The sequence below is a fragment of the Xenopus tropicalis genome, chromosome 3 (genome assembly GCF_000004195.4).
Source record: "Xenopus tropicalis strain Nigerian chromosome 3, UCB_Xtro_10.0, whole genome shotgun sequence".
NCBI classification, from domain to species: domain Eukaryota; kingdom Metazoa; phylum Chordata; class Amphibia; order Anura; family Pipidae; genus Xenopus; species Xenopus tropicalis.
Window position 1 is genome coordinate 24,128,938 of NC_030679.2, and position 27,058 is coordinate 24,155,995.

The 27,058-nt window shown below is 36.8% G+C and overlaps 1 protein-coding gene across 1 annotated transcript in view; it reads right to left on the reverse strand.

Annotated features, from left to right (window-relative positions):
• Positions 1 to 27,058, reverse strand: part of gabrb2 (gamma-aminobutyric acid (GABA) A receptor, beta 2) — a 151,357-nt gene that overhangs the window by 88,762 nt on the left and 35,537 nt on the right. Inside the window, 1 exon segment of the mRNA NM_001102951.1 lies at positions 7,938 to 8,158. Coding sequence (NP_001096421.1) covers positions 7,938 to 8,158 — 221 coding nt within the window.

The window sequence follows — 27,058 nt, forward strand, 5'->3', positions numbered from 1 at the left end:
CCAAACCCAGGGTTTAAGCAAGCCAGACAACAGATTACCTTGTTCACTTTCCTAATAATTGAATCCCCTATAACGTGAATCTGTTTAGGCCTAGCCCTGCTCCCCTCCCCACCACTACTACAGAAACTGGTCGCCCGGCTGTTAGAGAGATCAGCCTCATCTAGAACCACCAGTCCAGAGTTCACACTCCCATCTTCTTTACACAGTCTAGCAGTGTAATACACACAACATATCTCCAAGCCTGAATATGCATTTACTGTATTAGAAATACTTTTCTTTCTAGCACATGAAGAGCCAAATATTCATCTTAATTAAGCCTAGCCATTAAACGATTCCCCAAAGAAGGTCATATAATTTTATAATTAAATATTTTGGCATTAGTAGTCAGCCATTTAAGCAGAAAACTGATTGCAAATAAAGGACCTGAACTGAAGATATTAATCTTGGATGCTAGAACAAAGGTTAATATGCACTCATTCCTTATTAAAAAATTAAAACAAAGACATGGAAAACAATCTCATTTTAAAAGGTGCATTAAATTCTAAATTTTATGAAAAATAATGTGAACAATGATCAAAATGATTAACTGCGTCAATTCATTACATTATTTACTACACATATATTACTATAACGCTTTGTTTGGCACTGAATTTGCAAATTGTTTAAAAAAAATTCAGAATTGGACAAAATATTTTAGGGGCAGATTTATCAAAAATCAAAGATCAATTCTTGATTTCAGAAAAATGTGTGGCTAAAATATGTGGACAAAAAAACCCAAAATGCACAGTTTTTCTAAAACCTCAAACAGACAGATGCATTTAAGAAACAAAACAAAACTGAAAGTTCAACAGAAAAAATGCAGTAAGTAAAAACTTGTGAAGTTGTATAGAACTCACTAGGGATATTCTACAACTTTCTTTATAATCCTATAATACTGTACATTAAACTGCTCCTTACAAATGTGACCAATGGCCAAATGGCACAATGGCACAATGGCCAAAACATTTCAGGTTGTGAAGGGGATCATTAGACTTTGCTTTATCAGTTTCTTGCAATCCTACTTATAGATGATTGTCCCTGGTTGCAAATTAAGCTATATGATATGCCTACAGTATGTTGTTCCTCCTCCAGCCAAAGTGCCAAGACTAAGCCCATTCCTGATATTTCTTTCTTTTTATCTGGCCCTTGCAGTTTCTAGAATACTTCCATAATACTGTCCACAAAAAAATGTGATTGCACCCTAGCAAGACACATTAGGGCTGATTCACTAAAGGTCGATAAGTGTTATTGCACTTTTTTTGCATTAAAATTGACGCAAAAAAAAACTGTGCAATTCGCTAAAGTATTATCACGTAAAATTTCGTGCTACCGCATGCGTTAATTTTAATGCATTGCGTTACTTTGCGCGCAGAAATAACCCTAACGCATGATTCACAAACACTAAGGGGCAGATTTATCAAAACCCGAGTTCGAATCCAGAATGGGAAAAATTCGGATTGGAAACGAAAATTTCTGAAGATCGCAAATATCCCGAAAATGCTTACGAAAAAATCGTATTAGTCACGAAAAAATCGTATTGGCGATCCGAAAGTCACGTAATTTTCGTACCAAACCATTGCAAACAGCGGCACGACTTTTCGCACGACTTTTTCGTGCGCCCGCGCGAAAACGCTTGAAAAGATCGGGCGCGAATCCGCTCGGCGCGTTTGGATCCGTTCGGGTCTTAATAAATCTCCCCCTTAGACACACTAAATATCACATTTGTCTGTGCGAAAAATAACACCTACTTGGGGCAGGCGGTAATTATAGAAAAGTACAGTTAATGAGCTTTTGGCAACACAATATGGACGTTGCAGTGGGCATTATTCAAGTCTGTGTTGGCCCCAGAGTGATGTAGCCGCCAGTTTGCAGGGAAATGGGCATTTTCAGAACAGTAGTTTTACGAAAGTAATGGCGTGTATGGCTAATATGGCGTGCGTTTTTTCGCACGCGGCGATGCGTTCATTCCCACAAAAAAAACTGGAATGCATTTAATTCTTTTTCTACCCATCATTGTCAATGGGTCTACAAACTCTCAAAAATATTGCAAACACTTATGCTGGAAAAACCTTATAAATTCTGCCTAGGACAAAACCCATTGAATTATACATGAACTGACACGCCTTTAGATGCTGAAGTTTTCCATTCAAGTTTTTCTAATGTTTGCACTTAAAAAAATTTGAATGTTCAGACATTCAAGTTTTTTTAAGCCATAATTCGAATTCATGAGTTTTAGGGCAAAAAAAAATAATTGAATATTGGTATAAATTTAAATTTGAGTGCTGATAAATCACTACTTTGGTACTTTGCTAATTGTTCTACAAACATGTAATGCTAACCCCTTTGTTTAATATGAATGACAGAAAATATCTGTGAAGGTTCATCCGAGTTATGCTATATTTATAGTAAAAAGTATTTTTACTATGCAGTATTTTTTCCCCTTGAAGATGTTTTGCTAGTCATCTAACTGACTTTCTCAATTTAGAATGCAAAAGTCAACTGGCTTTCAAATTACTGTAGATCAGGGTCCCCCAACCTTTTATACGGGTGAGCCACATTCAAATGGAAAAAGTGCTGGGGAGCAACATAAGCATGAAAAAGGTTTCTGGGGGCACCAGTAAGAGCTGTGATTGGCTATTTGGTAGCCCCTTTGTTTACTGGCAGCCTATAGGAGGCTCTGTTTGGCATTACTCTGGTTTTTATGCAACCAAAACTTATTTCCAAGGAAGGAATTCAAAAATAAGCAGCTGCTTTGAGGCCACTGGGAGCAACATCCAAGGGGTTGGGGAGCAACATGGTGTTCCTGAGCCACTGGTTGGGGATCCCCGCCAGAGATCATTGTTTCATATAAATACAAAATGTCATTATTTTATAAGATGATGGAGACTAATTCCTCTATAGAATCATTTCCCCCATATGTGTATAATGTTGATCATTTGTGTTTTATAGCACAATTCATTTTCACATTTTTAGACAGCTTCTGTTTTAACTGGTTGAAAAAAATACAGTTATATACAACATATTTAAAAAAATTTGTGCCTAGAAAAAGACACTTTTTTTTCCCTAAAATAATAGGCAACATTTATGCTTGTTTTATGTGAAAAAATTCTAAGTGGCCAGTGCTCTTTCAAGATAAAATGGCAGGTTAGATAAATAACTGTATTGCAGTATTGCAGCCACAAATCTTTGAAGCTCTTTATATTATATTATTTATACTTGGATAAAACTAACTTTGAAATTCCACAGGGCTGTATTAAGTGAACGATACTCCTGGTTACTACATAACATAAATTCTGTCAAACAAGCCCCATCAGGATTCTCTGGAAACAGTTCCAAACATTCTGGCATTCTCCTCTCTGAGTCATGATGATAGATGTGCAAAATAACCAGCCAGATACTGCAGCGAACTAAAAGATTACGGTTATTTTTGTGAATAGAGTGAAAACATAAGAATTTTCTACAGCAGAGACCAATAGCTGTTAAGGAAACTTGGCACTGCAGAAAGCCAACAGCTCAGTCTTTTCTGTACCTTCCTGTTGAAAAATCCTCAAGGTAGAAATACTGGTAACCCAGATTTAATTGAGACAGAGAACTGTTTGACTAATGTTCCAATGTGTTTTAATGTCTTTATAAGCTTTCCTATGAGCTTAGCAAAGTTCGACTGCCTGCCAATGGTTCCCTCAAGCATTCTTGTTGTTCACTTCCCAAAATCTTCAATTAAACAGAGAGACCTTTCTTTCATGAACCCTGGCACCACAAAAACCTTAACCACTTTACATCTTTTTTTTTTTTTTTTTTCCTTTCTGAACTCAATTTCCCATTCAAGGTAATGGATACTATTCCAAAAATCTGTGGGCAGCATTTTCTGGTCTACATGTAACAAGGATTTAGGGATGTGTTTATTGTGATAAGTCCTATTTTAGTGTAAGGAAAAATGATTATGTTAACAATTAAGGGGATTTGAATGCAGCTTCAGAGCACTGGTTTATTTAATGGTACAGTGGGTTTGTCAGTATTAATAACTTGCCCTCTTGTCACTGCAGATATCAAAAAGTTTACTAATTTCAACACTGCCCAAATATAGTACTATAGGGTTTAGCGAAAATGTTACTCGTTCAGTTGTTTATACTATCATCGCCCACCTAATTTGATCGTTTGGCTCCAGGGTATAGGTGCCGTCGGTTCGGGGGTCACATCAACGAGCCATTGGGTCCCCGATCCGATGGAAAAATCAAACCTGTCCGATCGATAGGGAAGGCTGTCGGTAGTGCCCATACATGGGCAGATAAGCTGCCAAATTGGTCTATGGACCAATTATGGACTACAGTACCAGCAGTGCTATTAGCCCATAGAGGCACTATCAATTCAGGCAAGCCTTCAGCAAGGCTGATATCTGCCCACTGTTCTGCTGAGGGCAAACAAAGGGAGGTAGTGACATCAATCTAACTTGCAGCACAGCATTAAAAAGTGAATAAAATTTATAAGAGCACAAGTCACATGGCTGGGGTACCTGGGAAAGTATGGAAATGGCTAGCCCCATGTCAATGGATTTCAGTGCTGCTGGAGCAGCGCTATTAGCGGATGCATTTAAAAAAATGTTTCCCCATGACAGTATTTCTTTAAGAAAAAAGATTTGCCTGGGTGTGCCTCAAACACAGATCCGGGGTGGGGGGCTTGCTAGCTGTAACACCACACCACTTGTCTTTCTATATGATGGTTTTACATTTGTAAGTGTGCTATAGGACTTTTTATATTGTGTGAATCTAACAGATTTATTAACTAGAGTCAATTTCAAAGATTTCAGTTGGGCAAACAATACTACGCATTTAGGTTTTCTAGCAGAGTATGTTGCTATTCACATGGAGTAACATGGAATCATTTTTAAAGGTTTTATGAACTATTTATTTTAAAATTTGGTTTAGACATGCTTATCTCTTACTGCCCCCTTTACAATAGCAGTGCTATGTCTTCCTGCCTAAAGGGGCAGAAAGGGGCAAATGTGTTTATTGTTTTGTTTTTATTATTGGGAACAGACTCTGACTGGGAAACAAAATAGGCTCTGGCATTTCAAGTACACAGAGGCCAAAAAGCCCCCCACTTGCCCAATAAACAGTGACTGCATATGGCATCTTACAGCAGCCCCCTAGCATTTCCCAGAACCTATAGATTGCCTATAGTCTGCAGCCCACCCCTCTATTTTTTAGACTACTATACCCCTACACCTTCATTTTAACCTAGTTCTTGTTTCTTAAGAAACTTATTCATGAATGAAGAAGTATCTATTAGAGCATAAGAAGAGATCCGTGATGTGTGAGCTATCCTTCCTAAGGGAGACTGGGGGTAGAATTAACATTCATGGCTCATTCATGGATGGAAGAACAAAACGTAAGGGCACACCGCATTTTATACCAAAAAAAAAAAACCACAGAAGAACCTTTAATCTTCTAACGTCTCATATGAAGTGGCAGCTCAGACCCAGCACAGAGAACAATCTATTTTAAAATATTTTGTTATAGAACAGTATATTAAAAGTTATTTAGTATAGCAAAATATCAGGTTTAATTTCAATATAATCATTTCCATATTGCAAAAATGATAATCAATTTTAAAGCAGCATTATTCCCAAGGAGGAAAGGAATGTAGAAAATGTTGTTACAGTTTAATGGAGCAACATGAAAGAAAGAAGCACAATGTTCTTTTGTATAATCCTTCAAAGCCACTGAGGCTTCTCCATCCGAAAGGTTCAGCTAATAGGTGCAGCGATTTCTCTTTGTACTTCTTGCTTTCTGAATATTCTGTAGATAATTTGTAAGCGTAACTATTGCCTTTTTATGTGTTCATAAGTGTTTTATGTCTTATAAGTTTAACTATTATCTGAAAATAGCTTTTGTTATTAGGCTTGGAGCAGTGTAAATGACTATATACAGCAGTTATAGTTCCACAAAGCACTAACAAATCTGCCCCATATCACTCTTGTAAGATCCTTTCATATTAAGTGATCATATACGATTAGCATTGATCAAAGTTTTTCGGCAGGCATGGATTCACTGCAAACTTCAACATTTTGTTATTGGCAAACGTTTTCTCGAAACTGGAGAAAAAATTCACAGAGACAAACATTTGGCTACTGAGGGAAAAGTCGTGGTCATGAAAAAATGTTGCAATCATGAAAAAAATGTTGCGGTCATGTAAAAAATGTTGGTTGTGCGCATCCAAAAAGTCGTTCAGTAGCTGCATTTCACACATTTTTTGCCATTTCGAGAGAAATCTAGAAAGACAAACTAGATATACATAAAGTAAACAGAGACTCTGTTTACTTTATGTATATCTAGTTTGTCTTTTGATTAATATTACCACTTTCATGATAGTTTATTGGTGTGCTATGAGTACAACACTGGGGGTTGGTAATTGGTTACACACTATGTGACGTCATAGGCTACATTTTGGCGCTCATTTGGGTTTAAGAGGGGGTTTGTAACTATTTTGAACACTTTGAGAAAGGCTGTGGACACAGCTGAAACGTTAGATAGATGTTTTTCACAATAAAGAGACTTTTTTCGACTAAGTCCTGTGAGTGCGTTATTTTTGTTGTATTTATATATATACAGTTTAATCCAAAACAGCTTCAATTATACAGTAAAAAATATCCTTGTATCTGTCCCTATCACTGGTGTAAAGAACTTGATAGGGCTAATGCATGTACAGTTGCCATTTTTTTACCCATAAAACAGAATTATCCATTAATTTCAGGGTAATTGCAGCCGCAAAGGGGATTTTTTTTTCTGAAGCTACTCCTTCTGAGAAAAACTGGAAACAGCTTCTGGGTTTTTGTCCTTTCTGTTGTCCTTTCTATGGATTAACTAGATGTTATATATCTACCTACACACAAACCAGAATCAATGATATAGGTTAGTTACACCTTGGGTATGACATGAATTGTGGCTGTCAGTAATGGATCTAATTTGTAGTTATAGTTTTCCCATAGAGAAGGCCTGAGTCTTGTTACAGTGATAGCTATGTGGGATATATGCATCCTATATGGACTATGTACTAAATGAACTATGAACTATGTACTAAATAAACTGTACCGAGGGAAATGAAATTGCTGAGTTTGTAATTGTGCTTCATATAATTTATGCCTTACACTATACATTGCGATACTGCCATCATGCATAATCCCAACCATATAGACTATGCAGTTCTTTGCACCCCCTCGCACTGCATCCAGACAAGAATGTTCCTTCTTGATTTATTAGTTTCCTTTTATATTACAACAGAGCTCGGTGTCCAAATTATTCTTGGAGGAGTTTGTGCTTCTAAACAACTGTTAATGAAGCCCCCACTGTCAAATGTTACATTTGATAAACTAGTGCAGTGGTTATGCAAGTCCCACTGGAGAGTGAGCAACCACCGGTGAGGGAATATCTCCCCCAATGAATCCAAATCCACAGTTATGGAAGCAGCTGTCTACAAATGCATTAGAGAGAATCACTGTATTGTTAAATGTCTTTCGATATGGAAGAAAGAGTCCTCGCAATTGCATCATTTAGCCTTTTGTAAATGTATCAGAAACAAGAGAATCCATCCAACCATCATATATGTTAAATTGTAGTTCTTGTATACCTTGAGGTTATGTGACATTGAATCTGATTGCATATATTAGATGTAATGCACACTGATAAAGACATACTGTGATATAGCAATCAAATAAGTCCTTTCTGTGTAGCACACTCTACTCTTTATGCCTTCATAAACACAATAATACAACAAATAGGTTTTGTGTTACTGAAACCCATCATGGTGCTCATTGTAAATACTTGGGTTAAGTTGCATGCAGACTTCTCATACATAGTTTAGTTTAAAACCAATTGTACATAAGGCCATGGCACACAACTGACCTGAGACCATAAAGCACGGTACCATCAGGATGCAGACGGATCATTCTGTTCTTCACTGTAACTCCATGGACAAAAGACTTCTTGTCATTCAGGAAGTATGTATCAGGAACCCAGAGCTGATCTGCTACTCTGTTGTCCAAGGTCAAATTTAAAGGAATCACTGAATAAGAAAGTCTTTTATCCCTCCACGCTTGCTGAAAGTACATTGTCAGGGTATAGTCCTGTGAGAATACAATAAATACACATTGAAATTAAATATGAGTACATTGTATTTATTGTTAGAAAACATATAAAGGGGTTAGCTGATTCATATTACAAGCTACAAACAAAAATCTCACCAATTTCCCCATATATATTACTTTAGGGCACATTTGCACACTATTTTCATTGCATTTAAAAACAAGTACAAAGGTACTTGTGTCAATAACTGACAAACTTGGGGGCACATTTACTAATCCACGAACGTCCGAAAAGCGTCCGAATGCATTTTTTTTCGCAGTGATCGGTATTTTGCGATTTCGAGCGCTCAATACGAAAAAGTCGTGACAATTCGCGAAAGTTGTAATGGCTATGAAAAAGTCGTGACAATTCACGAAAGTCGTAATGGCTATGAAAAAGTCGCGACAATTCACGAAAGTCATAATGGCTATGAAAAAGTCGCGACAATTCACGAAAGTCATAATGGCTATGAAAAAGTCGCGACAATTCACGAAAGTCATAATGGCTATGAAAAAGTTGTGACAATTCACGAAAGTCGTAATGGCTATGAAAAAGTCGCGACAATTCACGAAATTTGCAATGACTATGAAAAAGTCGCAACAATTCACAAAAGTCATAATGGCTATGAAAAAGTCGTGACAATTCGCGCAGGTCGTAATGGCTTCGAAAAAGTCACGTCAATTCACGAGAAAGTCGTGACGGTGACGAAAAAATCGCAAAATGTTCGTTTCCAATCCAATTTTTTCCCATTCGGGATTCGGATTCGTGGATTAGTATATCAGCCCCTTTGTGTTTGATATTTGTATTTTGCTTAATAAGGTAAAAGGAGCAAATTACAGGACACACTAAAGATCATGTTACATCCCAGGCTCCTTATGTATGTTGAGCCTGAACATGAAATGCAATTGCACCTATTAGTAAATCACATTTTTCACACCGCCTATCGCCACTAGTATCCCCACACCAGAAACAATGGAATTTTTACACTGTTGCCAGAAAAAAAAAACAGTATTGCACAGGAAAGGCTGGAGAAGGCACATCTTTCTGAATCCTTGGCAGCTGAAATTTGTGCCAACGATGTCAAATAAAGGCATTTTAATTTAATTAAAAGTTCAGAATAAGTATGTGCTTACTAAACGTGCAGAGTGAACGTGGTGGGATGTGCACCAATCCTATGTGGTGCTGACTACAAATTTGATTCTCCAGCTTTTGCCTCATGAATAGGCCTGTAAGTTTGACATCCGTGGTGGGCAAGTTATTTGAAGGCTTGTTAAGGGATCACATTCAAAATTATGTAGTGGAGAATGGCATTATGAGCAGTAATCAGCATGGCTTTATGAAGGACAGGTCATGTCAGACCAATTTAATTGCTTTTTATGATGAGGTAAGTAAGAAGCTGGACAGTGGGGATGCAGTAGATATAATCTATTTGGATTTTGCCAAAGCATTTGATACCGTTCCCCACAAACGACTGCTTTCTAAGCTAAGGTCTATTGGTCTTAGTGAAGTCGTTTGCACATGGATAGAAAACTGGCTACAGGATCGGGTACAGAGGGTGGTTGTTAATGGCACATTCTCTACTTGGAGTAAGGTTCTCAGTGGGGTCCCTCAGGGTTCTGTACTGGGTCCACTTTTGTTTAATTTGTTCATAAATGACTTAGGGGAGGGTATTATGAGTAATGTATCAGTGTTTGCAGATGACACAAAACTCTGCAGACCAGTCAATTCTATCCAGGATGTGACATCCCTGCAGCAGGATCTTGACCAACTGGCAATCTGGGCAGCTAAGTGGCAGATGAGATTTAATGTGGATAAATGTAAGGTCATGCACCTGGGATGTAAAAATATGCAAGCCCCGTATACCCTTAATGGGACTGCACTAGGCAAATCCATAATGGAGAAGGATCTTGGAGTCCTTGTAGATAATAAACTTGGCTGTAGCAAGCAATGCCAGGCAGCAGCTGCAAGGGCAAACAAGGTTCTGAGCTGTATTAAAAGGGGTATAGATTCACGGGAGGAGGGGGTTATTCTTCCCCTTTACAGAGCACTGGTAAGGCCCCATCTAGAATATGCTGTTCAGTTTTGGTCTCCAGTGCTCAAACGGGACATTATTGAGCTAGAGAGGGTCCAGAGAAGGGCAACTAAGCTGGTAAAGGGTATGGAAAGTCTCGGTTATGAAGAAAGACTGGCCAAGTTGGGTCTGTTTACACTGGAGAAGAGGCGCTTAAGAGGTGACATGATAACTATGTATAAATATATAAGGGGATCATATAATAACCTCTCTAATGTTTTATTTACCAGTAGGTCCTTCCAACGGACACGAGGGCACCCACTCCGTTTAGAAGAAGGGAGGTTCCATTTAAATATTCGGAAAGGATTTTTTACAGTGAGAGCTGTGAGGTTGTGGAATTCCCTCCCCGAATCAGTCGTACTGGCTGATACATTATATAGCTTTAAGAAGGGGCTGGATGGATTCTTAGCAAGTGAGGGAATACACGGTTATGGGAGATAGCTCTTAGTACAAGTTGATACAGGGACTGGTCCGATTGCCATCTTGGAGTCAGGAAGGAATTTTTTCCCCTCTGAGGCAAATTAGAGAGGCTTCAGATGGGGTTTTTTGCCTTCCTCTGGATCAACTTGTAGTTAGGCAGGTTAGGTATAGGCATTATGGTTGAACTTGATGGACGTATGTCTTTTTTCAACCCAACTTACTATGTTACTATGTTACTATGTAATACAGCTCTACCAAATGGATTCAGCACAGTATTCATGGGTGAAGCACAAAAACTGTGACCACAGGTGCTGACAACAGGGCAGTGGTTTTTGGAACATAACGTTTGGCACAAGTTGCTCTACTGAGCATGTTTCTGTGGGCCCATGTGGAAGGGGCAATCCAACAAGCTTGGTACCCTATGTGCTGTTTGAATGATCCCTCATATATAGCCAGGTATTACATTCATATTAAGGGGGGGATGGCTAGTTTTAGCCTGCTGAAAGACGTAGAAGAGTAGCAATCTATCATCCCTTTCCTTTCATGTGTTTGTCCTTGAAAATCTTTGGGTCTGTCTTCAACTCTCTCTCATCCCACCTCCCCTCTGCCTTCCCAGCCTTATGATGATTTCTTTTTCATTATTATTATTGTAGGGGTTTACCAAAAACGGGCCCTTAGGACAGGAACCCCTAGGACAGACCACAGGGTGGTGCTGGGAAACAGGGACACTGGGATGACTGGGTTGTCAATAGTTAATAGGGTGTACACCTGTAGTTCGGGTTATGGCCACAGGGTGGTGCATAGGCCCATATAAGGGATAGCAGCCATGTGCTGAGGGTTCAGTCCGGCAGACATCTTGGGCACTGCTCCAGGCAGGAGTACCCCAGGTACTGCTTAGTTAGAAGTTCTGGTAATAGATTGCTCTAGGAGTAATATGTAGAACAAAGTAGGTTAGAATGGGCAGACATGACCCCTCCAGGAGTGGTAGTGAGGTTATGACCTCCCAGCGTTACATCTGCTGGAGTGCAGGGCCACAAGTGGCTAGGGAAGGTGTACCAAGGCACCACTAGTCCAGGATCTCGGATTTGAGGATGCTTCATGTGAGTACCGGTATGGGTCCTTGTGGAAATGCTTCTAGCGTGAGTACCGGGGAGGGCTCCAAGAGGGGGTGCCTCTGCCGAGAGTACCGGGAAGGTTTCCTAGATGGGAGCATGTGGCGGGAGTACCGTGAAGTAGTCCAACAGAAAATGAGTATCAATGAGTAGTAAGGAGATATGCCCTGCACTGTGTACCAATACTATGTTTGCCACTCCTGGAGAGGACCCTGCCTAATAAACCGTGCATCTAGTTCAACTACAACTATTGTGTCTGTGTACCTGAGCATCTGCCAAGCCCAGAGGACCACTACCACGTTGGTAAGAAACAACCTCAGGGAGGGGTACATCTGCCAGGGGTACGTGGGTCCCAAGAGGGGCAAGGAAAGCTATTAAGTTCCCAGGGGGTGGATAAAGTTCCACAACATCATCCCTGGGTGGAGGCACGCCATTGCTGGGAAACGCCTGTCCCCCAAAGTAAGCGGGGGCTCAGGGCTCCTGTAGCGCCAAGTAAGCAAGTAGTACCACAGTGTCTGCACAGGTGGGCTACATTATTATAATTTATATAGTGCACTAATGCCTACTCTGTGCTGCATCCCAGTAAAAAAACGTTAATAGAATTATCTTTTTTTTAATGCTTTGTATACATCTGTTCTTATAAGTTACTGTCTGGGAAGCTCCTTATCGTAAGACCAAATATTAAATGTGTTTTTAGAAAAGAGAGGAAAAAAAAGTGTGTCTTTATACTCAGAATTTACTTTGCCTGCTCATATATGGCTGTTTGGGTATTTTGACAGTGTTAAATAAAGAATGGTTTCTTCTATAAAATCCAGTATCTGCTTCTATTGCTGACAAGGAGTGACGCACAGTTTAAGTAGCCCTACTGATTAGGAAAGCAAAATCCCAGTAGCCCTTATTTACTCATATAACTGCAACAGTGCAGTAATACATAAAACCAATAAGCAATTAGCTTTGATTTTCCTGCTGAAGTTAGAATAATGAATTCAAACATCTTGTTGCTTATGGGTAATTTAGGTGCACATTGTCAGTTACTGAAAGCCAGTGTCAGCTATCTTCCTTACGCGTGTAACTTCATTAGCACGCAAATTAATAAGACTTCTTTACACTTCAGCATCGTTTATTTTATCTGCACAACCGAAAGCAAGGAGTACAGTATTAAAATGTGTCTGTTCCATCACATACAACTTCACTTACAACTTCAAAAATACACTGACCTCAGGTAATGAATTATTCAGTTGTTTACAGTAAACATAACAACTAGGATGGTTCAGCAAAAGTGGCACATTAAATGGTGAGTATAAAACCATTGTCTATGTACATATTTAAAGATAAATTAAGCAGGTTTGAAACAAAACGATAGTGCTCACTTACAACAGCAAGAGCAGTTGTGGAGCTGCTAAATTGGCAGCAGGCAGTTGCATAATAAATTCTATTCACTAAAGGTACTTGTATCAAAAGACGCTTCTTGCTTTTCATGTAGTTGTAGCCTCCTGTTCTGTATTACTTAAAAGTGCACCTTCAAACATGGCGTTAGCTCCAGGGCTCCCATAGTGACTTGCACTGATTGTCGCACACATATGGGACACACACATCATTTTGACAAAGAATGCCATGCTTATATCACTCCCACCCCTTTTTACATTTAATTGTGGCTTAAGGGCCAGTGCCCAGCTTTAATAAATCCTGAGTATTTGAGGTTTGTTGTGTGTTTATTTTCATGGCTGTGTTTTTTTGCCACGTTTAACTCAAATCAAGAAAAAAATGCCAACTCAATTTTTGATAGATCTTCCTCTTGGTTTGGCTTTGTAAAAAATGAGTTTCATAAAAAAAAAAAAGAATCCGAGTGAGAAAAAACAATGCTGACAAAACTCAAGTGGCTTTTGTCAGGCTTCTTTCTCAAATGCTAGCTTATTTAAGAAAATACTTGCACCGAATAGTTGAGTTTACATTTTTGTGCTGAAAAAGTCTCAAGCTGGCAAGAATCACATTTTTTCATTCATTTTCAATGAGGCTTGAAAATATTCCATACGGTTTTGCTTGTCTATCTATTGGCCAAGTCTCTAAGGAGCAGTTTAATATCATTCTTTTTTTTTTTTTATTTCTGTTCCTTTTTTCCCCAGTAAAATAAATAAATAAACAAATACATAAAGTTGTTAAAAATATATACAGTATATACAATGTTGCTTTTATTTGCCAAGTTTTTTCTTGGGAATTTTCATGTTTTTTTTTTTTAATAAACTCCAACTATTAGGGGCACATTTACTAAGCAATTTTGAGATAAAGTCAGATTTTTTTTTTTACTTCTAAATAATTTCGAGATTTATGAAGGGGTTTTTGCCAGAACTCGGTTTTTAAATTATTGTTCCCCGAAAAAGTTTTTCATGGAAGCAAAAGTCCATTTACACTCAAATTTTATGAATTTTAACAATAATTTCACGAAAAAACTCATGATGTAAAAATTTTTGTACAAACGATTCAAGCATTTTATAATTACAGCAATGATCAAGCTTAATTTGAATTTATACCATGTCGTTTATACGACTTTCAAGGCCAGAAAAAAACACAAATTTTTGTAAATGTGCCCCTTAGAGTTTCCAGAAAATTATAGCATCTGCATTTTTCTCAAACATTTTTAATAAATATGCCCCTAGGTCTGAAAAGAGTAGACTAGAGGGAAAAAAGATCAACCTTAATTTCAGTTACTTTTGAGCTTTCACTGGGAATTATACTCAGAAGGAAGCTGCTTCCTTTCTTTTACAAAACAGTAATTTTATCATACTTTATGGCTGAAATTTTACTCATTGCTATAATTGAGAATTCTGAAATAAACCCTTTCTAATATAAAGAGGTTACATCACTGCAGGATTTTGAACTCTTAAGATAATGTATTAGCATTTCAAAAGAAAGTAGTTAGGTAGTAAGTAAGTAGTAAGGCTGAGGAAACAACTCTATGTACTTGATATTGTAAAAAAAAAAAAAAAGCTACATTTAGGGATAGGAAACTCCTCAGCTCTGAAAAGTGGTAATTTTTTTAAAATCCAATTTTAGAATTATAGTATTCTTTTAACCATTTCAGTGCATAGCTGATGCAATTTTTTGCTCACATTTTAGGGGAATTTCCTGGGGCAACCTTTAGTTTACATTAAAAAAAATAAATAAATAAAAAAAAAATATATATATATATATATAATGTCAAATATTTTTATCATACTATAGAGAAATATAATGTAAATATATATTTGTATACACACAACCAAAAGTCTGAAAGTTTATGCCAGTAGCAAATATTTATATAGATTTTTCTGAAACACACAGCAGTACAAATGAAGATTTTTTTTAATGCCCCCTAGATATAAACATACTTTAGATCAAATTCCCAGAAATTCCCAGAAACAAATGATAAAATCGACAAATGCAAAATTCGGCATGAAAGGACACAATTGTAGATTTCTATAATTATTCTGTTCTTCTCTTATTCTGTTTTTGGGGAAAACTTATTAGAAAAGTTGAGTTTTCAAAGAATGTAAGAGAAAGTAATATGCCTTTGAATGCAAAACTATGAATAATTTGCTGAACTTTACAAAGTTTCCAAATTTTTATTCCACTTACTCTAAGGGACATATTTATTATTCTGTGTAAAACTAATTTGCCGTAAAAATGGCGTAAAAAAGCTGTGTAAAATAAATGGAGGACATCGCCTTCCGAACGCCAGATTTTACGCCGTTATTTTACGTAAGTTCGGGTGGAAGAAAAAACGCGTAAAAAATTACGCGGATTTTACGCCGTTTTTTACACAGTGAAGCCTGGCAATGTGTGGTGAATTTTCTCGCCATTTTTTACACAGAATAATAAATATGCCCCTTAGGTACAAAGACAACATGTTCTAACAATGAATTCCAGACCCCTGAATAGTGATGAGCGAATCTGTCCTGTTTTGCTTTGCAGATAAATGCGAGAATTTTTAAAAAGATTCCAAACTTGCAAAACAGAAAAAAAATTGTCATGTGCAGCAAAAAAATGTTTTCGCGTGCGTCATTTTTTTTTTAAGTGTGCGACAATTTTTTTGGATGCATGTGACAAATCTTTTTGATGTGCGTCATTTTCTGCATTTGCAAATTTTTCAGAAAGAATGACTAGGAATTGTTGCAGTCTAATTCCCCTACTAATGCTAAAGGTCACTCTCTTGATCTCGGTCTTCCTACCTTGCTTTGCTTCCAGCCTCACTAATTCTAATTTTTGAGCAATTAATCTATCATTATTACTTAATTTCTAGCGACGAGTGAAACTGCTGAAAAATTTGCGAAGTGGCGAAAAATTCAATAGATGACTTTTTTTTACGTGGCCAACATTTTTTACGCGTGACTTTTTTCTTACTTCAAATGCATTGAAGTCAGTGGTCATTTTATTTTAATCCTAATGCATTAAAGTCAATCTGTGGGTTTTTTTTGTTTTTTTTGGAGCTAATTTCTCTGCTACATGTTTGTCTTGGTGACTTTTTTGTCTTGGCAACTTTTTTGTAGCAGTTTCGCAAAAGAAAATTTGCAGATGGTAAAATGCGGAATTTTTACTGCATAATTTTTTTTTCTCACATCATCAACCTCATTTGTCCAAATATGGCAGCTTAACTCTATAACAATGCCCACTCTTTAGCTCAATACCCTCACCCCTTTCACCACTCAAAACATTATTATTGCTACACTAAACTGCTATATCAGAATATACCCCCAAGCAGATGAATGCTGAATGAGAATTCAAACTGATATTTACATCTTCCACTTCAGGTTCATTTGTTTCTGCTACAATAGAGCTCTTTCTCTAATTGAATGACTATACTTATCTTCTTTTTTCTCCTCTTGGTCCTCTAAACCCCAGTGCTTGCTATGTTTAATTGCCTGCTATTCTCCTAGCACCTTTCTGACAACTGTTGTTACTTCCCAAGTCTTTGTTCAATTTTTTTTATAGACAGAAAATACAGCATTTGGCTCAGCGTCCTATTACACAACAAACTTAATTAGCAGAAAATATATAACCGCTTTTCAATCAAGTTAGAAAACTTCTTCTTTAACCCCTGCATCCATTCCCTTGGAATCATCTTCTCATCACCTTCACACACTTATCGGCTTATACAGGTATATCATTTTTTTGAATTTGTGAATTGAAGAATACTTCACATTTAAAAAAAAAAACAAAAAAAAACACAATTGCTTATTAAAAATCCAAATATAAAAACTGGTTTGAATAAAAAACTCATATACCTCGATTTTTTTTAAAATAAGTTTATATTGCTTGAATATATTGTTTGTATAAGTTTACAAACTCGAAAAAAAACCTCAAAATTGAAAATTTTGCCTAGGACAACCCTAATTTACTTCTACATAAATTCACAAGGTTTTAAAAGCCAATGTTTTTGGTTGTTTAGTTTCTGGGGGTTTTTTTGCACTTAAATATTGAACATTTGAGTTTTTGAACCATAATTCAGATAATAGAAGTTTTAGTGCAAAACAGCTCAAATTGTGGAAAACAATTCCAACTTTTCACTTACTCCTATTTACCTATTTAACCTTTTTACTTTCTTTCTATTTCTTTTTACTTTTGAAAAATTTGCGAATCTTTTAAAAGATTCGCGAAACGGAGAAAGATTTGTGAAATGGTGAAAATGTCGCGCATGAAATTTTTGGATGCGCGGCGAATTTTTCCATCCATTTCGCAAAACAATCCGCCAATGGCGAAACGCGGAAATTCATCGCGAATCCATGCCTGCCAAAACATTTTGCCCATCACTAGTACTATACTTTCCATCCTCGTTTAAACAAACACTAATTACTCCTATCCCTTAAAATACCTAGGTTTGGTCCCAGCTCTCCCACCAAGTACCATCTGATTTATCTTATTAGCCCTAAAATGCTTGAAAGTTTTTTTGTTTTTTTTATAAAACTACCAAATCCATCACCCTACCCACAGCACCATATATGGAGTAAAGGCCCTCACCAATCTAGACAATGATTCTTTCCTAATAAAATCTAAAGGTTACTAAAGTTGATTACTTAAGTTGATTATCCACATCTCTCAGAAATGTTGTATGTCTGTGACTAAGTAGTGATGAGACAAACTCCCACATTTCACTAACTAAATATTAATTGAAATTGCAGAAAAAATTGTGTTTTTCCCATACCAAATACATTGGAGCCAATGAAGTTTATTTCTTGTTTTTCCTTGTGTGAAATAAACAAACAAAGATAAATTACAGGCAAACAAAATGCACGGCAAGTTTCTAGAGGCATATTCATGAAACTTTTGCCATAAATAAAGAAAAAACACTTGCTTATCCTTAGTTCAAGGCTTCAAGGTTTTGACTTGGTCCCTTATTGTCTAGGAGGTCTATTGATGAGCCATTTTTGGACTTTTTAAATTCTGCAACCCTTGTTTATTAATTTATTGTAAGACACCTGTTGTATGATGATGATTATGAAGACAAATCCCTAGCTGGAACTAGAAAGTAAATCTGTCACTATTAAGTTATTCAAAAAATTCTACAAGTTATGTTACTTGCTGGTGATATATAAATAAATGATGATGATGATGACAATGTCACTTAATTTTGAAACTAGGAAGGACATTTGGTACTATAAGGTTATAGTGATGATCAAATCTATCCCCTGTTGCTTCGCCAAAAAACAATGGAAAAATTCTCAAAATGGCAAAAATATGTGAATTTTTTGTGATCACGCCCTGTTACCCACCCTTTTTGCCGTTTTTTGATGTGACCGCACCAATATTTCCGAAATCGAGATGAAGTTTTGCTAAATAATTTGCCAATGGCGACATGCAGCATTTCACTGCAAATCAATGTCTGGCTAAAGTATTTGCTCATCACTATTAGGTTATTTAAAAATGCTGGGATAAGGACAAATAGTCTATTCTAGTATTCTAGTATAGGAAACCAGGGGGTGTCTTGGAAATCAGAATGGAAGACAAATAAGGAAGATGAATAGGGAATAGAAAAATAAGCAATAAAAATATGAATTTATTTATTTATTGCTGCATGAACAAATGAGTTATCACCTTCCTTTTTCCTTCCATCAATTATGCACATCCATTAAACAAATTTGCTTGTGTTTCTAGATGTTGCACTCAAATGGAGCCACTGAATTAATGAAGCCAGGTGCACTGTTTAGGTCCCAATTAAAGGTTATCTTGACTAATAGCATCTAAAACCAAATATGCAACTAATGACTTGCCATTAAATATAGTGCAAATTGATTTGGGGGTAGACTTCATTTTCTCAGTGTTATTAGTAACAGAAAAAGTCAAATGATTAACCCCTTCATATGCTCATTCATTCTCAGCAAAGAAAGGAATATGGGTGAAAATAAACTTGTAAACTTATCAGAAAACAGAGGTAGTATAAACAAAAATGGAGCAAAAACAGGGACAAGTCTTTGCTCTTTTTTTTTGCATTGCCTTGTTTTTTCCCAATAATAGTTATTATTAACACTATGCTGTTAGACCGCCACCCATAGTGTGATGCCTGCACACCGAGGGACTTCAGTTATGAGTAAAGCTATAACAAGTCCCTGTTTCTGACCTGACATAAAAGCATTGCGCTCCTGCGGGACATAAGAACCCTATGCATTAAGAATAGGCAATGCATTAGTTATGACAAATATTGTGAAAAACAGAACGCTGTATGTTATATACAAGGTCAATTAAGCCAATGGGAGGCTAGAGGAAAAGTAAATAGGCAGAAAATACAACTGCTTATGAGGAAAAAGGAGAAAATATTGACAATTTCCTATCAATTCAAGGTAAACATCAATATCATTTTTAAAGTGTATTATGCATCAACATGGCACAATATTTTGCAGAAGAACAACAGTGAAAAATGTGTGCCATGTTTAACCAAACAGAATGTTATTGTCTGCTCCATCTAGCAGTGGCAGTGAAAAGTTAAACTTTTTCTACTAAATTTTTAATATACTGTATATATACAGTATATATACAGTATATATATATATATATATATATATATATATACAGTATATGTAATTCTACATACCATATCATATCAATGAATTGAAGCAGTGGCCTATATTTATAAATGACAATGTATATTCTTCATACAAGGGTACATTGTACTCCAAAATTATCGCCTCTTTCACACAAATCCCATTTGGAAGAGTTGCATAGAGAGTTATTACAGTTTAGTGACCCGATAATGTTTCACATATCCCACTCACACTTCAACGTCAAACGAAACAATGTGACTTAATGATTTCATTTCTGAATGCCAACAATGTGATTTCATTTCTGCAAAAGGAATTTTTCTTTTTACTGGCTATAAATATACCAGCAGGTGTGATTGAATAATAATATGTTATACTGCACGATTTAACAGAAAGGTTAGACTTAAAAGCGACAACTGACATCTCTCTCGTCTTTTCACTTTATTGCATTTTAAATGTATGTTGCGTAGGTTTGACAATATGTATAATATATACAGCCTATTGCAAAAATATTCCGACCCTTGGCCAATTATCTAGTTTTACGGAATAACAAAGCCTACACTAAAGGCCCCTATACACAGGCCGATAGGAGCTGCCGATTCGGCAGCTAATCGGCCCGTGTATGGGCAGAAACGAGCGGCCTGGCCGACCGATATCTGGCCTGAAATTGGCCAGATATCGATCGGCCAGGTTAGAAAATCCGGTCGGATCGGGGACCACATCGGCTCGTTGATGCGGTCCACGAACCGACTGCCCATGGCCACAAATGTAATCCGATCGTTTGGCCTCAGGGCCAAACGATCGGATTATTTTTTTTTAAAGCAACTTCCTACCCAATATCGCCCACCCGTAGGTGGGGATATCGGGTAAAGATCCGCTCGCTTGGCGACATCGCCAAGCGAGTGGATCTTATAGTGTATGGGGACCTTTAACGTTCCTTCCCTATTATCCTTTCAATGCGAATGCTGGAAACATTTAATGTAACTTTAATTCTTGGGAGAAATGAACACAAAATAATTGAAATGAATAAAATACACAATACATTGCAATTCTAAAACTGCAGGTGAAAAAAATACGCTTGCTTAATCGTTAAATTTAGCAGAGTAGCAACATGCATAAAAAAAGTTGCGCATTTAAAAAAAAAAAAAATGGCGCGTGACAATTTTTATTTTACCACACAACATTTTTGCCTGTTTTGTGCTCTTTTTAAAGGTTTTGCGAATTTTTCGGTGAAGTGAAACGGCACAGATTCACTCATCACTACAAAAGAGGCGTCAGAGTCCAGGATTTAGTAGTTCCCACATTTTATAGACTCTCCCAAAAAAGTTGCGCGGGTCAAAAAAATTGTCACATTCAACTTTTTTTTTGATGCACAACATTTTCGCAAATCTTTTCAAAGATTTGTCTGAAATGGAACAGATTCACTCATCCCTAGCAATGAGCAAAATGTTTTGGCAGGTATGGATTTGCAGAATTCCACATTTCACCATAGACATAGACAATATTTTCTTGAAACCGCCACACATTTTTGTTGTGAACATTTTTGCTGCAAAACAAAAAAAATCTTGAAAAAAGATCATGTATAATAACTGAGCCCACTTGAGTTTTGCATATTTAGTGCCATTATACAATTATATGAGTGCCTATTTGTTTTACATTTGAGTGCATTTCCATTGAATTGAAATATTAGATTTTAAAAAATGATTTCCTTTTTCTCTGTAATAATATAGTATAGGTATGGGACCTGTTATCCAGAATGCTTGGATGTAATTTGGATCTCCATAGCTTAAGTCTGCTTTTTAAAGAAAAAAAGGTACTGTTTTATTATTATAGGGAAAAAATAATTTTTCAAAATCTAAGTTGTTTGATTAAAATGGAGTGAATGGGACATGGCCTTCCAGTAATTTGGAGCTTTCTAGATTTCCGATACTCACATAATGGATCTTATACCTGTACCTTGAATGTAGATATAGATTGTAAGCTCTACAGTGCAGGGACCTCCATCCTCTTGTGTTTTTGACTCTTAACTTATTGCAACTGTATCTTGTATTTATTTGTATTTATTGTTATACTTTGTATTTATCTTTTATTATATTAGTAACCCCCTGTTTATATTAATGTATTCTACTGTACAGCGCTGCGTATATAAGTAGCGCTTTATAAATAAAGACATACATACATACATACATACATGTAATAGTAACTAAGTTGCATAAATCCATGTTGGTGGCAAAATAATCCTATTGGAGTTTGATGTTTACTGTTTAAATATATTTTATTAACTTTACAGCACGGCAATCCAAATTACCTAAAGAAAACCTAAGGCCCCAAGTTTTTAATTTCCATAAAATACAGAATGCATAGTTTCTTGGGGGCATTTGGTCATTTTATTGTGCAGCAGCACAGACATAACTTTATACTAATGCGTATGGGGAAAAAAAACAGTTCCAAAAATATTCTCACTGCATTAGTAGTTTTTTGTAACCGTTTTTACTTTAATAGATGTAACAAATTGGATAATGGAAAAACTGTTAGGGTGACAAGGGCTAAAAGGAGCAGAAGAGCCATGCTCTAATACCTTGCACTGACAAGAAATCAGACTGAAGCAGACTGTCTGAAAGTTGTATGTATGTATGTATAGTATAGTATAGTATATTCAGGAATAGAGATGTAGCGAACCTCACAAAAAAAGTTCGCGAACCCGTTCGCCAAAAAGTGCGAACTTTTGCGAACTTTGCGAACCCCATAGACTTCAATGAGAAGGCGAACTTTAAAAACTAGAAAAGCCATTTCTGGCCAGAAAACTGATTTTAAAGTTGTTTAAAGGGTGCCACGACCTGGACAGTGGCATGCAGGAGGGGGATCAAGGGCAAAAATTTCTCTGAAAAATACGTTGTTGACACAGCGTTGTGTTTTGTGCTGTAAAGGGCAGAAATCACACTACATTTCTAAACTTGTGTAATAAACTGCTTTAAAACGTCCGGCGTCTACATGCCAATCAAGTCGTGTAAAGGTTACGGCCGGTTCACACGCAAAGAAAAAACGCCGCAGTAGTGGATACAGAATATATTATTGCTGGTGGAAACACATCGCTCAGGTGATTTTATTGCAATGCAATGTCACTACTATGTGTAACGTGTTTGGTGCACTACTATGAATAACAGCAAACAGCACTGGACACATTAAAGAACAGTAAGTTAAATTTAAAAAAAAAAAATTAATAATAAAAAAAAGTGATCTCTGGTTGGTGCTGGTGCACTACTATGAGCAGCACACCTGTCTCTAACACACACAGACAGAGCTGCAGTACACAATGAAAAGAAGAGTAACAGTAATCAGAAAATAAAAGCAGTCCTTACAAGGACTATTGGGTTACAGCAGATGAGATCAGCAGGACAGCTGCCCACAGCAGCTACATACAGAGCAGTAGAAAGTAGATTACTAGTCAGCAAAGCTACCTAAACTGTCCCTCAAACCCCTGCACAGCTCTCTCCCTATGCTAACTCATCAAGCACACACAGGCAGAATGTAAAATGGCAGCTGGGCTTCGGTTTATATATGGAAGGGAGTGGTCCGGGGGTGGTCCAGGAGGGAGAGCTGCCTGATTGGCTGCCATGTATCTGCTGGCTCTGGGGTGAGAGGTCAAAATTTGACTCCAGCTAAGGCGAACCCAAAATTGCGAACATTGCGAACTTGTGAACACCCAATTTTCGTGCGAATTAGTTCTCCGGCGAACAGTTCGCTACATCTCTATTCAGGAATAGGACAAATTATCCAGAATGCTTGGGACCTGGGGTTTTCTGGACAAGGGATATTTCTGTAATGTGGATCTCCATACCTTAAGCCTACTAAAAAATAATTTAAATACTGAATAAACCCAATAGGATTGTTTTGCCTCCAATAAGGATAAATTATATCTAAGTTGGGATCAAGAACATGGTACCATTTCATTATTACAGAAAAAAAGGAAATAATTTTTAAAAATTAGAATGATTTGCTTATAATGGAGTCTATGGGAGATTACCTTTCCATAATTTGGAACTTTCTGGATAAGGGGTTTACAGATATGGGATCCCATACCAATTGTGTGTTGTATGTATGTAGTATGTATGGCTTTGAATTATTATGCTGTATCTAGATAGAGTTGATCACATGGACATAATGTCACTATTATAAAAAATCATCTTCACTATAGTTCATGCCCAGAAATAATTCACTCTACCATTTAAAATGTTATTCTTGAACCAACAATTTTTTTTTTTAGTTGTAATATTGGTGTGTAGGTGCCATCTGCATTGTGCGTGAGTCTGAGCTTTTAGAAGTAGCCAGCGCTACACATTAGAACTGCTTTCAGGTAACTATTGTTTCTCCTATTCCCATGTAACTGGAGGAGTCTCAAGCCAGACTTGGATTTCTTACTATTGAGTGCTATTCTGATACCAACTGGGAGCTGCTATCTTGCTCCCTTCCCATTGTTCTGCTGATCGGCTGCTGGGAGGGGGGGTATCACTCCAACTTGCAGCTCAGCAGTAAAGTGTGACTGAAGTTTATCAGAGCACAGGTCACATGGCTTTGGCACCCTGGGAAATGAAGAATATGCCTAAACCCATGTAAAATTTCAAAATTAAACATAAAAAAATCTGTGTTTTTGAAAAATGGATTTCAATGCAGGATTCTGCTGGAGAAGCTCTATTAACTGATGGGTTTAAAAAAAAAAAAAAAAACATGTTTTCGCATGACAGCATACCTTAAAAAAAAGTAACAATGTACAGCAAACTCAATGATCACCAGCAGTAGAAAGTGAAAAATACAGCATATAGCACACTTGTTATATAGGAACTCCATTCATAGGAGTATAAAAGGAATCACTTACAGCACACTTGCCTTTCATTCACAATCTACTTAACATCAATATGAAAGGAACAACATATAGCACACTAGTTATTCTTCAAGAGTAGATAAGAAGGTTAAAAATCAAATATGATCTGAAGCTAACTGAAGTGAGTTAAGGAGATTAACTAAATTACTGTGGTAACTTTGTTCCTGCTCCTTAAAGCATTATTACATTTTTTTATAGTGTATTGAATTAGTACATTATACTTTTTTAAAGCAAGTAATGTGATAGTTCTGGCAAAAATATAAATATGTAGATAAAACATTTTGGGCCAGATCACTAAGAAAACATCATATTATGGTTTATAAGTTCAAAATGTATGGATGAGATTCAATGTGAATTCTGTTTCAGGTTTCCTATTGAATCCAATAGATAAGAATTCAGTGAGATAAGTTTTTCTCATTGAATTGCATATGGACCTCTGTATTTGATAACCAATGACACAAAAATAAAAAATCTGGACATTTTTTTGATGTACGCGGGTTTTTTGTCGCAACTGCGCCGATTTTGACACAACCACGCTCAATATGATGCAACCAATTTTTTTTGATGTGCGACTAACTTTTGCGGAAGTTTCACAAAACAATTTGCCAATTGTGAATCCATGCCTGCCGAAAAAATTCTCTCATCAATTATAAGAAATAAACCCAGTTTTGAATAGTAGGTAATGAAATAAAAAGGGGGGGCAGATTTAATTCCACGAGAGAACATTTTTTTTTATGATTTATCACATGAAAAGTTATGGGCAAGATTCAATTTTAGGTGAGAACATTTTTCTCCTACTTTATTTCCAATTTTTTTTTGCAATAGATTTTCCATGTGATAAACAGGGAGATAAGATTTTCTCATTGAATTTCATCTGGCTCTATGGGAAAATCTGGAATTGAATTAGGATATAAGCTTTTCAAATTGAACATGGCTCTATGACTGAAGATGGGAGGGCAACCATAAGATCTATATAAAAAATAACGTATTAAATATAACTGTATAGTCAACTTCATTCTTAGTTTCTACTCATGGAAGAGATTCAATTTGAGGTGAAAAACTTTTCTCCAAATTCAGTTCCAGTTTTTTCCCATAGAGTTTTCATGTGATAAAAAGTGATATAAGTTTTTCTGAACTGAATTGCATCTCTAATTGAATCTCGTCCATGAGTTTTCACATGATAAACCTTTTTCTCACTGAAGTAAATCCGACTCATTATTTCTTGTGAATGGTTTAACATTTTTACCTAAAATTTGTGTTAGGGATTTGGGGCCAGATTCGATTTGATGAGAAAAGCCTATCTCCTAATTCAGTTCCAGATTTTGCAATTTAATAAAAAACACATATCTGACTGTTTATCATGTGCAAATGCTAGAAACTCTATTGAAGTCTATGGGTAAAAAAAACTGTAACTGAATTAGGAGAAAATGTTTTTCTCCTCAAATTAAATCTTACCCATAAGTTTTCATGTGATTAACCATAATAACAGTTTCTCATTGGCCCTTCATTCTTTAATCCAACATGTTATCCAAGTGTTAAAGGATAATGAAAGGTTAATATAAATTAAAAGTACTGTATATACTCGAGTATAAGCCTAGTTATTCAGCACCCAAAATGTGCTGAAAAAGTCACCCTCGGCTTATACTCGAGTTGGGTGCGATGGGTCCCTCTAGACTAGCACCCTCTGTCCTTTGTGTGCAAATTAGGCCTCCCGCAACCAGACCCCCCAGTGCCCTGGCCTAGGCTCCCACTAGCAATACTTATTCCCCCTTACATCCCTCCGGTATCGGGTCTGTCGCCAATTTGCCAATGTGCAATGAGCGTAGGGTAGTACTCATATTCTTTTGTTGACCCTCTTCTCCACTAGTTTACTGTTTTTCTTTGAAATAAATATTGAAAAACATAAACCCCACTGATGCCTCAATTAATGTAATTGTATTGGTGTTTATTTTGATTATTGAAACTTAGCAGTTGCTGCTGCATTTTCCACCCTAGGCTTATATTCGAGTCATTAAGTTTTTCCAGTTTTCTTAGGTAAAATTAGGTACCTCGGCTTATATTCGGATCGGCTTATACTCGAGTATATACGGTAAGTCTAAAAGCATTTAAGTACTTTTTACTTTTTTTTTTTTTTTACTTACTTTTTAAATTTTTTTTTACTTACATATCTAAATTCCCAGATCCCTGCTTGCTTCTCTGAGATATGGTGCTGGCAGCCTACAGCAGTGTGAAGACTACAGTGACATCACTGAAATCTCTCCCCCCTTCCTGTAGGTGCCAGCGGCAGGCTTCCTATTCTCTGAGCATGTGTGTAATTGTCTCCTGTTCTGAGCTACACATGCCCACCAGCTAATCAGAAGCGGATCTGGCAGAGGGGAGGGGGGGAGGGAATGAAACACATGTGCAGTATGAAG